The following is a 14468-nucleotide window of genomic DNA, read 5'->3' as shown; positions in this document are numbered from 1 at the left end:
CCCATAAGGTATTTCAAACCCTTCCCAAAGCACCCTTTGCATCCAGTTGCATGGTAGGGTAGCTACTCTCAGCCTTGATGCAAGAGCTGCTAGTTGTGGATGCACTCTGCCAACACAAGGAGCTAGTGTGGACATACAACAGCGCTTTTAATTAAAGCGGCATCGCTTTTGCTGACAAAACTTTGTAGTGTAGACAAGGCCTGAGTTACAATTCATTCAGCTTCATCTGCATCAACCCATGGGAATGGGGAGGTGTGATTAGCTTTCACAGGGACATTCCAAAGCCACAGGTGTCTTTGAATCTACTGTGGATCTCAGTACAAGCATGGAGGGCTAGGGCTCTTTGTGTTATGGTATAGTGATACTACCAATTTCCTCTCCATATTAGTATGATTTACTGTATTCTCAAAGTTTTGAGTGGGGCATGGAATAATGCTCACTAGTGGCCCTGGCCCCTGCATATCCCCTGCACAACAGTGTGGAGCACAGAGAGGTGTCATAGCCTCCTTTCCTCTTCAGCTACCCCCACAACCTATCCTTTCTTCTGCGAGGTGAGCTTGCTAGAGGACAGCACTGGGGCCTTTGAGTTATTAACCACACACTTTTCAACCTCCATAGGTTGTGGGCTTTCTTGGCACTCTTCCATCTCTCACAATCGGTCTGCACTGCTGACCTAACCACCTCAACCTTAGTTCAAGCAGTTCAGTTAGTAAATCCTTAGCAAGACTTTTAAGGATGTTGCACAGCCAGGCAGGGTGAAGGTGAGCAGAACCATAGGCTATGATTTCACAAAGGCTGCATGGGGGGGCAGCAGGCGTGCAAGGGTTCAGCAGTGCATGGGGCTGCAGGCCTGCGTATGGGTTAACGAGGAGGGTCAAGAAACAAGACCAGGATGGGGATGTGGGGGAGGCATGTGTAACTGAGGGCAGGGTGCTGTGTTCAGACACTGTGGCTCGGGTAGGGTGGGTCGGGCTTAGGGTGATGAGATGTCCTGATTTTATAGGGACAGTCCCAATTTTTAGGTCTTTTTCTTATATAAGCTCATGTTACCACCCACCCCTTGTTCTGGTTTCTCAGATTTGCTGTCTGGGCCCCCTAGCTGGGCTCTGTGCTTGAGCGAAGGCAAGGAGGGCTTGTGGGGGGGAGGGGCGGGACACTTCACCCCGTCAAAGCCGCAAGGTGGAATGGGCGGGCAGAGCCGCGCAAACCGTCCGCCGCCAGTCCTTGCACGCATGCGCAAGGAGGCGGTGCCGCGCGTTGGCCGCCGGGAGTTGTAGTGCCCGCGGCTGGCAGTCGAGCTTCCGTTGTTATGGTGAGGTGCGACATGCCGTAAAGCGGGCCCGCTTCCGGCTGGGGCTGACGGGAGAGCCGGGGCCTCGTGTGAAGCATCTAGGACTCGGAGCCTGTGGATGCCAGTTCCACCGCCAGCTCCTCCGTCCGCCCGGCCCCCCAGGGACCCGCCCGCCTCATCTGGCCGGCACCCAGCGTCCCCAAGATGTTCAAAAAGTAAGTGGGGGGCCCGCTGCCGCCGCAGCGGGATGTAATGGGCGCCCCTCGTGGAGCCGGGTCCCGCCCTCCTCGGCGGAGCTGGGGTCCCGTGCTGGCGGGCGGGGCCCCGCTGATCCCCTCCGTGGGCGTAGCGGCGCCCCCTGCTGCTGGTCGTTGGCACCGTCTCCCGGCAGCACAGAGGGGCGGGGGCTCTGAACGTGAACGTTCCCTGCGGCCAGGCTTGGGTTCACCCCCCTGGGGGCGGGGTGGGCACTTTCCTCTCCCCCCACCCGCCCCAGGGCCGCCCCATCGCCCTCGCAGCCACCGCGCGCCCCGGTGGGGCTGAGAGAGCCTGGGGGTAGCCAACGGTGACACGAAGGGCATCAGTCGTAGAGATCCCGTGCTGTGAGGTGGAGCCGTATATAGGCATGCCGGGTGGGTACCTCGGTGTTACCATCGCTCAGCTCCTGGGCCTGGCTGGTCTTTATTCGTTGGGTGCGTTTTAAGTAACGCAGGGGAAAAATGCCCACTGATATTTCACCATTTCATTCAATGCTGTAGGCTTGATGCTCTCTTTATAATGCTGTCTTTCTGATCTTCTCTAGTGGTCTCTAATCACAAAGTGAATGTTATTAAACAATTAGCCTGTCAAGATTTTTAATAGGTTCACATTATACCTAAAGATAATACTTAAGTCGAGGTAATCCTTAAGCCAGTCATTAATGCAGGGGACTGGACTTCACTAGATGCCTCTTGAGGTCTCTGAAAGTGTAAATAAATGTTCAATAACTGATACAAATAAGAGGTGTCTCAAACACTGATATAATGCAGTTCTTAACACTCTTCTCCCTTAACCTTTCTTTCGGATGTTAGGCCTGTCCCTAAGTGTAAGTGCTCTTTCCTAGGTTTTTGTACTGCTATCTAGTGGATTTCAGAGAATACATTCAAGTGGTAGATTCAGTTTGTAACTTCATATCTAAATAGTTTGGTGATAAAGTAGATCTGTGGCATTGTTAAAGCATGTAATATCTGGGATAACCTACATAATTCATTTTTTTAATTGTTCCCTTCACATGTATCCTGGTTCTAAATAAATATATTAAATAGGCTGTATAAATAGGTTTTAGAATTATTAAAATTTATTTTTTTATGTACTGAAATAACAATCAGCTTGGTAACATACATCTACCAAAGGAATGAGAGAACATGCTTTTGTCGTGTACACGCTCAAAGCTAAGATAAACCCAGAAACACATAACAACTTGTATTAATGGAACCAAATGGGACAAATTTAGGCTCCGATTATGCAAGTTGTTCAGTGGAAGCAGAATCAAGCCCTAAAACTAGAAGTTAATGAAAACACTCCCATTAATTTTGATGGAGCGGGATCCAGCCTTTAGGGAAGACCCCTCTGTCTGGGGAGAGTATTGTTGACTTCAGTGGGACTGACCCAAACTGGGAGAATATTGAGCTTTACTTGCTGTGAAAGCAAGTATTCGGCATCTAAATGCCATTTAATTGTCACAACACAATTTACAACTTTTCAGTATTACAATTATCTGATTATGTATTTCCTTTAACAAATGAGTTGCATATTGCCTAGATTAAAGTTACAAAATGTTTTTGTGAGCAGTACATGTGGGCATTAAATTGTAACCTTTTGTGAAAGATGTACAACTTCAGTACTGCCAGACATTTGATAGCTAAATTACATGTACTTTTTAAAACTTAAAATAGTGATCATACTGGCATATTGCAGACAGTGAAGTCTGTTTTGTGACTTGGCAGGTTTGATGAAAAGGAGAACGTATCCAACTGCATCCAGCTGAAGACATCGGTTATTAAAGGCATTAAGAACCAACTGATAGATCAGTTTCCTGGTATTGAACCATGGCTAAACCAAATTATGCCAAAGAAAGATCCTGTCAAAATAGTAAGATGGTAAGTTTCTCTTCTTGTAACCTCTGCTCCCAAATTGCCTTGATGTTTACTTATTACATACTTTTCTGTGTCTGAGCAAAATTAAGTCTTTTTTGAGAAATATTTTTTCTCTTGGGTATCATAGATGAGAGTGCATGTAGGAGCTTATAAATTATGACTAGTTCAAAAGAATCCATGTTCACTATGCTTTTGGAAAGCTATGTAAGAACTCATTCGAATAACTGAACCATCACCTGGTGCATGGCTGGTGTTACTGGGAATTTTTATCCCTCAGAATATATCTTTTTCAACACACACAGAGAAAATAAAATAAAATAAATAAAATATAAATCTTCTTCAAATCTTATTTGCTTATGGTTAAGTAAGTGGGGTTGAGAAGAGTGTATTATGAGGAGGTGGAAACCTGAAGAGCATTTTTTCACCATATCTGGCCTTCCAAGTCTGACTTGACTAATTCAGTTTTTTTTATAGACAGTGCACTTGTACTGAACTTCACTGTCAAATGTTAAATTAAAAAAAAAAAAGCAGACCCATAGTGACTGAAGGGCTGTGCCTCTTTTTTGTATTGCTGCTAAGGGGGAAATGTTGAGGAACTAGGTATATGAGCTTAGTAAGGAAACTTGTGACTAAAATGTTACTGCTTGAATGCCCCGTTTCTGCATCAAACAAATGGTGAGATGCAGGAGAAACTGAGTAGTATGATGCAGTAACCCAAAAAAATAATTGGCTCTTAGAATAACTCTCTTATCTTGCAGTCATGAACATATAGAAATCCTCACAGTAAATGGAGAGTTACTGTTCTTCAGGCAAAGAGAAGGGACATTTTACCCAACGCTAAGGTTACTTCACAAATGTAAGTCTCTTGGGAGCTGGGCATAATAAGGGATGAGTGGAATTCAAATAGGTTTCTGTAATTACTGTATCAAACAAAACTTACCACTTGCATATCTCTGTCATAGATAAAACAAAATAGATCCAATCAGTAAGCTGCAGGTGGAAGAAAGCTAAGTCACTTAGTTCTTTTTGCTGCCAATGTGGGATTGTGCCCTACAGCATTTTTTGTGATACTTTGTGAAATCTTGTTCTTAAATGTGCGAAGCTTCCCCCAGTTCCTCTGGGAGACTTTTCCCTGACATTCAGTCTAAATTGTTGTTTTATCCTATTTCCTCATGTTATATCCCCCAGTTCCACCCAATATTTCTTTTGGTTCTATTTTTTTTTAAAATAATTGTATGTGGTTATCATGTAAATGTCCTTGTAATATGTATTTTGCTCCTCAACCCCACCCCCTCCTGCTCTAAAACATATATTTGATAAAATCTATCCCTCTGGATTTTGTTTTGTTTCTCTTCTCTGAATTCTTCCTGTTTGTTTACATTATTCTGGTACCAAAGGATAACGTTTGTAAAAGCTCCTAAATCCCACTGAAAATTAATGGGACTTGGGCTTCTGAGTGCCATAGGTGTTTTTGAAAATATTACCTGACGTCCAGAACTAATATCAGTATTGTAAATGTAGTTTTGCAGAGCTTCTCTCTCTCTCTCTCTCTCTCTCTCTCTCTCTCTCCCTGACACTTGTATGTTCTGATCCCTTTCTCTTTTCTGTGTGTCTGTAATCCTCACTACTTCTGCCCCATCACATCTAGACTGAAAGCTTTCTGGCGAAGGGCTGCATCTTTACTTGTTTTGGGGCATACAGATTTGGAGATTTGGATACTTTAAAACAATAACATTGTCATTGTGAGAACGCTTACTGAAATTGTTACTAGATGCGTGGGAGCTTTAGGTTCAACTATCTTAGTCGTCTTCTTTGGATCAGTAGTGGATGAACACTGTGGAGACAGTGCTCATATCCTTTGGAGAGGGTGTTGCCAAACAGCATGACCTCCAGATAACTGACAGAGTGATGATAAATCTCCCAAAAAATCTACTACCATAATAAACTAAATTTGTGATACCTGTAACTTGTTTTGTCCTTTTTAACCTGATTTAGAACATGCGGGTGTATTACTGAGTCCACCCAATGGCATGGATTACTGATGTCTGTCGTCATCCCTCCTACAGTGGGGTAAATCATAATTCTTCATTTCTCCCCCCCCCCGCCACCCCAGATCCATTTATTTTACCACATCAGCAGGTTGATAAAGGAGCCATTAAATTTGTACTCAGTGGAGCGAATATAATGTGTCCTGGCCTGACCTCTCCTGGAGCAAAACTTTACCCTGCTGCTGTTGATACAGTTGTTGTATCCTTCTTGGTCAGTTATATTCATGTGTGCCACAAGATGAGTGAATTGTCTATCACTGTATTTTACAAGTTAGTCATAGTCTGTCCTGAATTATCCTAGCTTTTCCAGGGCCCTAACTCTAATAGCCTGATAAGGGACAGAGGCATTCAGATCCTTCTGCAGAGTGAAGATTGTTCCATAGTTCTTACTTATGTTGGTATTGGTGCATAGTCACTAATGATTACAGTTTTGTCTGTAGTTCTTATTTAAGGGCTCATTGAGGGTCAGGATGGTGTTTCGTTAATCTAAACATAATTATTTTATTGCATAACTATCATTAAATCATTCAAACTAGTATAAAAGGAGACTGGAGAGGAGAGATGTAATTCACCACACAAAAGTAAATAAAAATAAATCTGTTGAGAGCTTTGCTCAACTGTATATTGATGAAATATTGGTCCTACTGATGTCAAAGGGACCCTTGCAATTGATCTGAGGCAAGATTTTACTCTATGCCTGTGATGGACTCCATTGAGTGTGAAGGGGGCAAGCATTCCAATCTCTGGTCTCGCCTCTCCACTGACTGAGACTGGAACAATCGGCAGATCCAAGCTGGGTGATCTAAAATGCTTCTACTGTGCTGCTACTGTTAGTTAGCATGTGTCATTGTTAGCCTTAGGGCTTGTCTACACTGGCACTTTACAGCGCTGCAACTTTCTCACTCGGGTGCGAAAAAACACACTCCTGAACGCTGCAAGTTTCAGGCCTATAAAGTGTCCGTGTAGTCAGTGCTGGGAGCCGTTCCCCTCGTGGAGGTGGGTTTTTTTCTCCCAGTGCTATGCTGCGACTACACAAGTCACGTTAAAATGCTGCTGCGGCAGTGCTTTAACGTTGCTAGTGAAGACGTGCCCTTAGTAATGAAAGAGCATACATCTGACTTCTCTGGTGGTTTTTGATGTACCCAGGACTGTGAGTCACTTTGTTACCCCCTGCCTCCAGCGAGGGGGGAGTCTGGTAGCTGGGTGGCAACTCCCTGACACTGTGAGCCCTTCACCTGCTCATGCCCTCTCTGGGCTTATGTCAGCCCTTCCTTTGCCTGCAGGCTAACAATAGGTGCACCCCAGCTCATGAATCCCTTTGAAACATCCCCTTGTGATACCCAGCCCCTGACACTGGCTATTCACAGAATTTTCAGATCCTGTGCAGCATTCCCTAGTTTACTAGTTTTACTCTGTAAAGTACACAGCACCTGTGAGCGCTTAGAAACAAAAGTAGGTTTATTTTCCTAAGAAAGAATAATGATTTAACTAGAAAGAGTGTGTGGAAACAAGTGCTTACGATATAAATTGAAAATCTCTATTTATACTTACAATAGTTACCTTTCCTATTCAATAAAATAGATTCCCGCACCTCCGAGTTCAGTCTGTTGCAGAGCAGGGTGATGGCTCCTCAATAATCAGAATCCAAATTTTTTGTGAAAGCACCCCAGTCAGTGAATGGATTGGAAGCAGTGTGTCCTTCTCAACACAGTTATACTGAAAACAGGTTTTGGTTTCTAGTCACAGCCAGGGTGAAGCTCTTTCTGTTGTAATGTTCTTTTTTCACCTTTAAGTGGTTTTGACTGTGTCTCTTTATCTCTGATGGTTTCCTATTCAAAGTCTCAGTAATGCGCAAGGCTAAACAATTGAGCCTTGAAAATTGCATCACTGGCCAAACAGGGCAGGATGACAACCCCACCGTTGCCCAAGTGGGACATTACCAAGACATCCTAGTGACTTCAAGACCTTTTTTACTTCAAGTCCATAAAGCATACTTTCAATATAGATACATTATGCCTTAAATATTACCTGTACGTACATCTCACAATGATTATTAATATTCACAAGTTACGAGCTTTCTGTAGATACCTTACATGTTACTATTTATGGATAATACCCTGCAAAATGTGTTCAGTGTAATGAGTTTGTCAGGTCTGAGGTGGGAACTTATTTGTGAAGTTCAGAATACGCTTTGGCTCAGAGTTTGTGTCACAACTTTATTGTTTCAGTTGTGTCATTGGTTACGTTCCTCAGGATTTTGGCTTCCGAGTAGTTGAAAACAGCATCCCAGATGTACAACTTTAATCAGTGTATCATTCTTTTAAGTAGAGCAGGGCCATCACCTTTCCCTATTAGGCACAAAGGAAGCAGTTAAACTAACAGCAATACAGTACTGACTTTGCATGGCTTTTTCTATTTCACAGCTGTTTAAAGGCCATACAAACTGTGGCTGTGTTTCTTCCCACATTGACTCAGCAGTTTAACGCACTATATTTTTTCTGCTTAACAAATCTAGAGCACTAGTTTGTTAATATTCTGCACAGTGTTTGTTCAGTGAGCCATTGTACAAGAATACAGTGCTTTAGTGCTTACAATTATCTCTAAAAACTAAGCTCTTGAGAGTAGTAAAAGGGTAACACTTATCCTAGTGACTATGATACTTCTGAAAAGGTGTTTCCTAATGTTCTGCTGCTTTTATTTTTTTCTGCAATATGCTTTTTTAAAAAACAAACAAACTCGTATTCCTTAGCTCTACGTTGTAGGCAATAATGGCAGAAGGAAAACAACATGCACTGTGTGTCGGAGTCATGAAGATGTCAGCTGAGGACATGTGAGTCTCATTTTTAAAACTGATTATACAGTATAACCTACCCCTTGTGATAATTCTTAATTACATTTAGAAGACAGTGACCTAAGTCAGAGTTTCTCAGAGTGGCTGTACTGCTGTTCCTTCCAAGTGCAGAACTCATTCAGGCGTGTTTCCTGCTGAATCATTCTAAGAAGCACAGAAAAATCTATTTAGGTCTTTTCTCCTTTCCCCCCTGCAGAACTACAAACCATTATTTTATTTTTTTGCATGAGAGAAAGGGAAGAGGGATCATGTTCTGAAATATGGACAGTGTCAGCTTGTTACTTTTGTTTGAGGCCTTTATGAACATAAAACAGCAAACAAAAATTATCTCTATATAAAATACTTGCTAACTGATGGGACTCAGTGTCCGGAGAGAGTTGTAGTTTGAGGTTTAGGAGGCTTGAGTCCATCACAGTGATGCAGTGAACTTTTCATGTTTGCCAGGACAGTAGAGATTAGAAGTCTTACTGGCAGTCTTTATTTCTGCCACTTGCCCTTTTTCTTCATGTTGTTCTCTTGTCCTAACCCTAGTCCATCTCCCATGCATAGAATTCGTGCTTGCTGAGGTTAGATAGCTTGGCTAAGTTTCTTCTGGAACTTAGAGGCCCATTCATGGGAGAGAAGCGAAATGAAAAACTACTAGAGGAGGCAGTAGAGAAGAGAATGGTTTTGGGGGAGGGATAGCTCAGTGGTTTGAGCTTTGGCTTGCTAAACCCAGGGTTGTGAGTTCAATCCTTGAGGGGGCCATTTAGGGATCTTGGGCAAAAAATGGGGATTGGCCCTGCTTTGAGCAGGGGGTTGGACTAGATGACCTCCTGAGGTCCTTTCCAGCCCTGATATTCTATTAACAGAAAGGGATGTTTCTTTAGCTGCAAAAGGAAGGAGGTGGAAACCCTTATCTCCTAACTATTATTAATGTAAGTTTTTGTTTTGTTTTTTTTCCCCCAAAAGCACCTAACTGGCTTAGGCAGTGTCTACACTTAAAATGCTACAGCTGCACTGCTGTAGCACTTCAGTGTAGACACTCTCACTACAGCATGGAGGGGTTCTCCCATTGCTGTAGGTAATCCAACTCAGTCAGAGGCGGTAGCTAGGTCAATGGAAGAACTCTTTAGTTGACCAAGTGCTGGCTACACTGGAGGGTTAGGTTGGCATAGCTATGTCTTTTGGGGTGTGGATTTTTCACACTCCATAGAGATGTAGCTATGATGACGTAAGTTTTTTTCAGTGTAGAAGCCTGAGGGTTGGTCTAAGTATCTAAGGCACTGTCCACACTTAAGTGCTACAGTGGCACAGTTGTAGCGCTGCAGCTAAGAATTCTTCCATCGATGTAGTGATATCTATACTGTGCATTAAGTGGGCTTAACTGTGTCTCTCAGGGTTTGAAATTTTTCACACCCCTGAGAGACGTAGCTAGGTCAACCTAAGTTTGAGGTGTAGACCATGCCTAAGTGACTTCTGAAAATGTTATGTAGGTTCCTAAAATCAGTGAGAGGCTTTTGAAATTTCTGCACTTTGAGGCTCTTTATATGGCAGTGTAAACATGTGAAACATCAAATAAGCAGAAACTCTCCCTGAGAAGTAGATAAATATTATTATTGTAGCACTCTCCACATTTTACAGATGAGGACATAGAGGGAAGTGTGGATACATGTACTCTTGTCTCAGGTCTGCAATAACTTGCCCAAGGTCATTGTAGATGTGGGCTAGAACATAGGTATCCAAATGTCCAGTCTTGCCGTCTAACCACTGAATATCTTGACTCTGAAAGAGAGGCAAACAGAAGGGGAGAAAGAAAAGGGAATAGAGAGGAGAAAACAAATGACAAAGGAAAATGAGAATAGAGAGAACCCATATAGTGCCTAGGTTACTACAATATATAGTTTCATAATCTTCTGCTTTTTAATGTACTTCGTGAGCTCACCTAACACTTTGATTGAAGCTGCAGAAAATAATGACAGAAGGTTGATAAAGTAACAAGTCAAATTGCTGCTTACAATTGGGCTAGTCATTAGATTAATGGGGCAGTTGTTGTTTTTAAATAAATAAATATATCCAGACGTATATAACATTTATTCCAGTTCTTAAACCTAGAATGATTGCAGTTCTTTTCCTGCAATTAAATTCCACATGGTGTTTGTATTAAGGGGATACACACAAAAAGCATAATTTAGAAACAAAAGGCTATGAGAAGAATATCACTTCTAAAGCACTTTGCAGTTTTCAGAGCACTTCAGTTACTTTTTGCAATTCTCAACTCTCCTGAAGGAAGTAGGTATTCTCATTTTATAGATGGGGAAACTGAGCCACTAAGTGACTTGCCTGCAACCGGAGCTGGTGGCAGAGTTGGAATTAGAACTCTCAAATTCTGGATTCCAGCAATGTGTTCAGTCTCTGACACCTTACCAGGATGTATGCCAGGGGATTGGTGATGATTTTTGTAATGGAACTTTGAAGACAGTGAAGTTTTCTCGAGTAATAGAAGGGTTGGTTGAATAACTGAGGGTTCTGTCAAAAGGGTGCAATTACAAATTGGTAGGATGACAACTGGGAGATTCCTGCTGCTTGAATGACTTTTGTCATCTTAGCAGGCATTAGGAAATGATTTGAATTGAAGGATTCCAATGTATAGAAACAGCCTGTGTTGTTAATTACCATAAATGAGTGGAAGGGAAGCACAAATGTGGCTTGGAGTTAAAATATGCCTAAAACACATCTAGCAGTGGCCTGGTGGTGGTAGTACATTGCACTGTCATGAAGATGGCTGAGGTTCAGTTCTGTGTGATGTCCCTAGCACTCTGAGATGAAAGGGCCTGGATCAGTACATGATCATGTTGAGCAGGGGCCCTAAATTAAGAAATAAATAAGTAAATATCGGCCATTAAAAATGGAGTGTTACATCGGTAGAGAACTACTATCCAGAGGGAGAGGGCTGATCATAGGTCATTAGTACCTCTTGCTGCTTCATTGATGAGACTATAAGAACATTAGCTTTGGAGGAGACTGCACAGCCTACCAGCAGGAGAAAAAATTATGATGCCATTGAAGTTTGCATGAGTACAGCCCTGCGCGGATACACAAATGTGTATCCGCATCCAATCTACTATCCGCAAAAATTATCTGTGGATATCGGCAGGTTTGCAGGGCTCTACACTGAGGGCCAGGCTGAGGCTCTGAGGCATCCTCCCTGTGGGAGCCTGGTCAGGGAGAGCCGTGGGGAGCCCGGGTGGAGTCCCGGACCCTCCACCTACCCTCATCTGGGTGTGGAGCCTGGGGTCGGGGACACAGCCAGGGGCTGCTCTCCTCCTCCCCCCCGCACTACGGGCAGGTGGAGGGTCCACCGCGGCTCCCCACAGCTGCCCATCTGGCTTTTACAGTGGCTGTGCTGTGGATCCAAGTGCTCCCTTCCCCGGCCGGAGTTGGGTCGGGGGGAGCCGTGACGAACCCTCAACCTGCACTGGGCAGGGGACCAGAGCAGTCCCCCAGCTCAGTGTCCCTGCCCCTCAGCGCAGGGCAGGTGGAGGGACCCAAGCTCCCTACAGCTGCCAGCAAAGCTCTCTTGGACCCAGCTCCAGCTGGGGGGTCGGCTTAGCACCGCAGCTTGGCCACAATAAGAGCTGGATGGGCAGCTGTGTGGAGCTGCGGCAGACCCTCCACCTGCCCTGGGCAGGGGACCTGAGCCCTGCACCCCTACCCAGTATCCCTGCCTCCCAGCCCCCCCACCCAGGGCAGATGTAGAGACCCAGGCTCCTCACAGCTGCCAGTGCGGCTCTCCCAGCTTTGGCTGAGGGGGTGGGTGGGGGGGGCGGAAGGGGGCTGCTCGGAGCTGCAGCCTGGCCATGGTAAGAGCCAGGTGGCCAGCTGTGGCAGACCCTCCACCTGCCCTGTGCATGGGACCCAAGCAACCTTCCACCCAGGGCAGGTGAAGGATCCATGCCATGGTTCCTCACAGCTGCCTGCCTGGCTCTTACCGTCAGAGCCCTGCTTGGATACAAAATTTGTATCCGCAGCCACAGTGCTATCCTCAGATATAAAGTGGATACCTGTGGATTTGCAGGGCTCCATGCGTGAGAAAGGAGAATCAGCAGGCAGATAGATGATGTATTTGGTTGAGTGAGTGGAAGTCCACCCGATGACAAATGTTATAATTTCATTTCAGTGTGACTGTTTTTATTGGTGTTTCTTAGCACTGGACAGTCTTTTTCTGGTAGATGGTGTTTGTTTTCTAGTTTCATACTGCTTTGTCAGATATTTCTGGTTGTGATGTGAGGTGCAGCTGAGCAGTAAAGTTTGATTCCTACTTCAGGGATTATTTTTTTATTATGTACTTTAAACAGCATCTTTACAAAATAACAAAGTTCAAATTAAAAACTAAGGTATAAAGTCACAGTCAACTTACATAAAGAGGCTTTTCTACAGCTTTCCATGTATTTTAGTTTGTAGTCATGTTAGTTAACTTACGTTAATGTAGATGAGCCCAAAACGTTAGTTGGGTTGAATTGGAAATATATGGTAATGAACCATTATACCTTTTTACATTTAATTTTTCCTTTCACAGTGAGAAAGTCAACAAAGGGATTGGCATTGAAAATATCCATTATTTAAATGATGGCCTCTGGCATATGAAGACATATAAGTGAAGCAAAAGAAATGGTGTGACCCCCCAAAGGAATGCACTTAGAGTAAATGGACTGCTTTGTAATTCCTTTTGTTTTTAATGTGACTGAATGTACAAATTTATTTTGTTCAGTGGCTACGCTAAATAAATCAAGTGAATGCTAAAGTCCTGTTAGCGGCAATAGTTTTCTAGACTCTATTACAGTTCTTAGGCTTTTATCCTAAATCCATGTTGTCAGAATGCTTGAAGATATATCTGATGAAAAGGTCATATGTGAACAGTGAGTAGAACACTTCCTGCGAAGAAGAGAGAAAGCTAACAGTTTAAAATGTTGTGCTCTCTCCTAGCACAGTAATTTAAATTGGATTTAGGATATATTTAATGCTGTTGTATATAAAATTCCTAAAATGTGTTAATGCATTTGCTTTTGATAACAGGAAGTCAAGAAGGATGTTAGTTTCTGACTTTTCAACACACAAACTGGATGTTTCTATGTTCCATATGCTTTGTGTCAAATTCTAATTTAACTTATTGTCCAACAGTAGTGGTCTGAATGTTTTACTCAGCTGAGTGGCCACTTTTTAAGATGCAATTAGTTTTATGGACTATAATATAAACATTGGATTGTGAGACAGATGACATGACCAGGATACGCTATTCAAATGATCAGTTACCACACCATATTTGAGATCAGTTTTTCCCTGCATTGAAAATCTATAGTAACAGTGGGGAAACTTTAAATGGCCACCGTGGTAATTGCTAACAGGTTCTGTAACCAGAAGTTAGTATTTCTGGGCCACATTTTAAAAGAAATATCAACTAGGCCTCCATTTGTGCACCCTATCACCTGCACATGTGCTGTTACTACTTATAAATGGGGACTGCATGCATAGACTCCTCAGCATTAAAGTGATTGTGCCTGCAGAAAGAATGTTGTCGTGCGGAAAGATCTGGAATGACCAGAGTAATAACTCTACCTGACTCATTGTTGGAAAGATTTATTAATATTGTAAATCTTTTTATTTGTATTTGCAGTTTTTAATTTTGTATCAAATGGCTTCTGTCTCATTCTGTGTGTTTTGTTTCAACATTTTTGGATACTCTAATTCAAGAACCATTGACTCAGAGAAATACTCTTCCCTTATCCTAAAGTTTTATTACAACTATGGGATATGAAATGTATTTTATCTAACAATAGGTAGTGCTAGCTTGAAGATTTCTCCTCTTCACCTAACACTAAGTTAAAAGGTGTCAGTTTTGAAAGTGACAGAATTCTAATGCTCCACCTACTTATTCTAGTAACCAAGGAATGAAAACTAACTTAACCAGTTTGGTAGCTACTACGCTATCATTGTTGAACAAAGAAAGCTATACAGTGCTCACACTTTATTCTAAAAAAGTTACATGTCAGTTTTTAAACCTGGTAATAAAACTTCTCTGAACTCACCGTTAACCAGATGTGGGATTACATTACATGCTTTTATTTGTACTACTCAAGTAAATTCAGAATTTTTTCCTTTATTTT

At 42.9% G+C, this 14468-nt stretch overlaps 1 protein-coding gene across 1 annotated transcript; it reads left to right on the top strand.

Annotated features, from left to right (window-relative positions):
- Window positions 1-1338: 1338 nt before the first annotated feature.
- MCTS1 (MCTS1 re-initiation and release factor) lies at window positions 1339-14401 on the top strand. Its single transcript, XM_084638415.1, has 6 exons — window positions 1339-1506; window positions 3277-3429; window positions 4185-4282; window positions 5540-5673; window positions 8237-8304; window positions 12884-14401. The coding sequence occupies exons 1-6, from the start codon at window positions 1496-1498 to the stop codon at window positions 12963-12965; spliced, it is 546 nt and encodes a 181-aa protein (XP_084494541.1). The 5' UTR covers window positions 1339-1495; the 3' UTR covers window positions 12966-14401.
- Window positions 14402-14468: the final 67 nt, after the last annotated feature.

The sequence above is a fragment of the Lepidochelys olivacea genome, assembly GCF_965140295.1.
Source record: "Lepidochelys olivacea isolate rLepOli2 genome assembly, chromosome: 9".
Taxonomy (NCBI): domain Eukaryota; kingdom Metazoa; phylum Chordata; order Testudines; family Cheloniidae; genus Lepidochelys; species Lepidochelys olivacea.
Note: the sequence above shows the minus strand (reverse complement) of the source record. Positions and strands in the feature narration are given on the sequence as shown.

Bases quoted from the DNA above. Each gene is read 5' to 3' on its own strand.
- MCTS1 (XM_084638415.1), top strand. The intron at 5,674-8,236 runs GTATCCTTCTTG...TCTACGTTGTAG, and splicing joins CTGCTGTTGATACAGTTGTT to GCAATAATGGCAGAAGGAAA. The intron at 8,305-12,883 runs GTGAGTCTCATT...TTCCTTTCACAG, and splicing joins AAGATGTCAGCTGAGGACAT to TGAGAAAGTCAACAAAGGGA.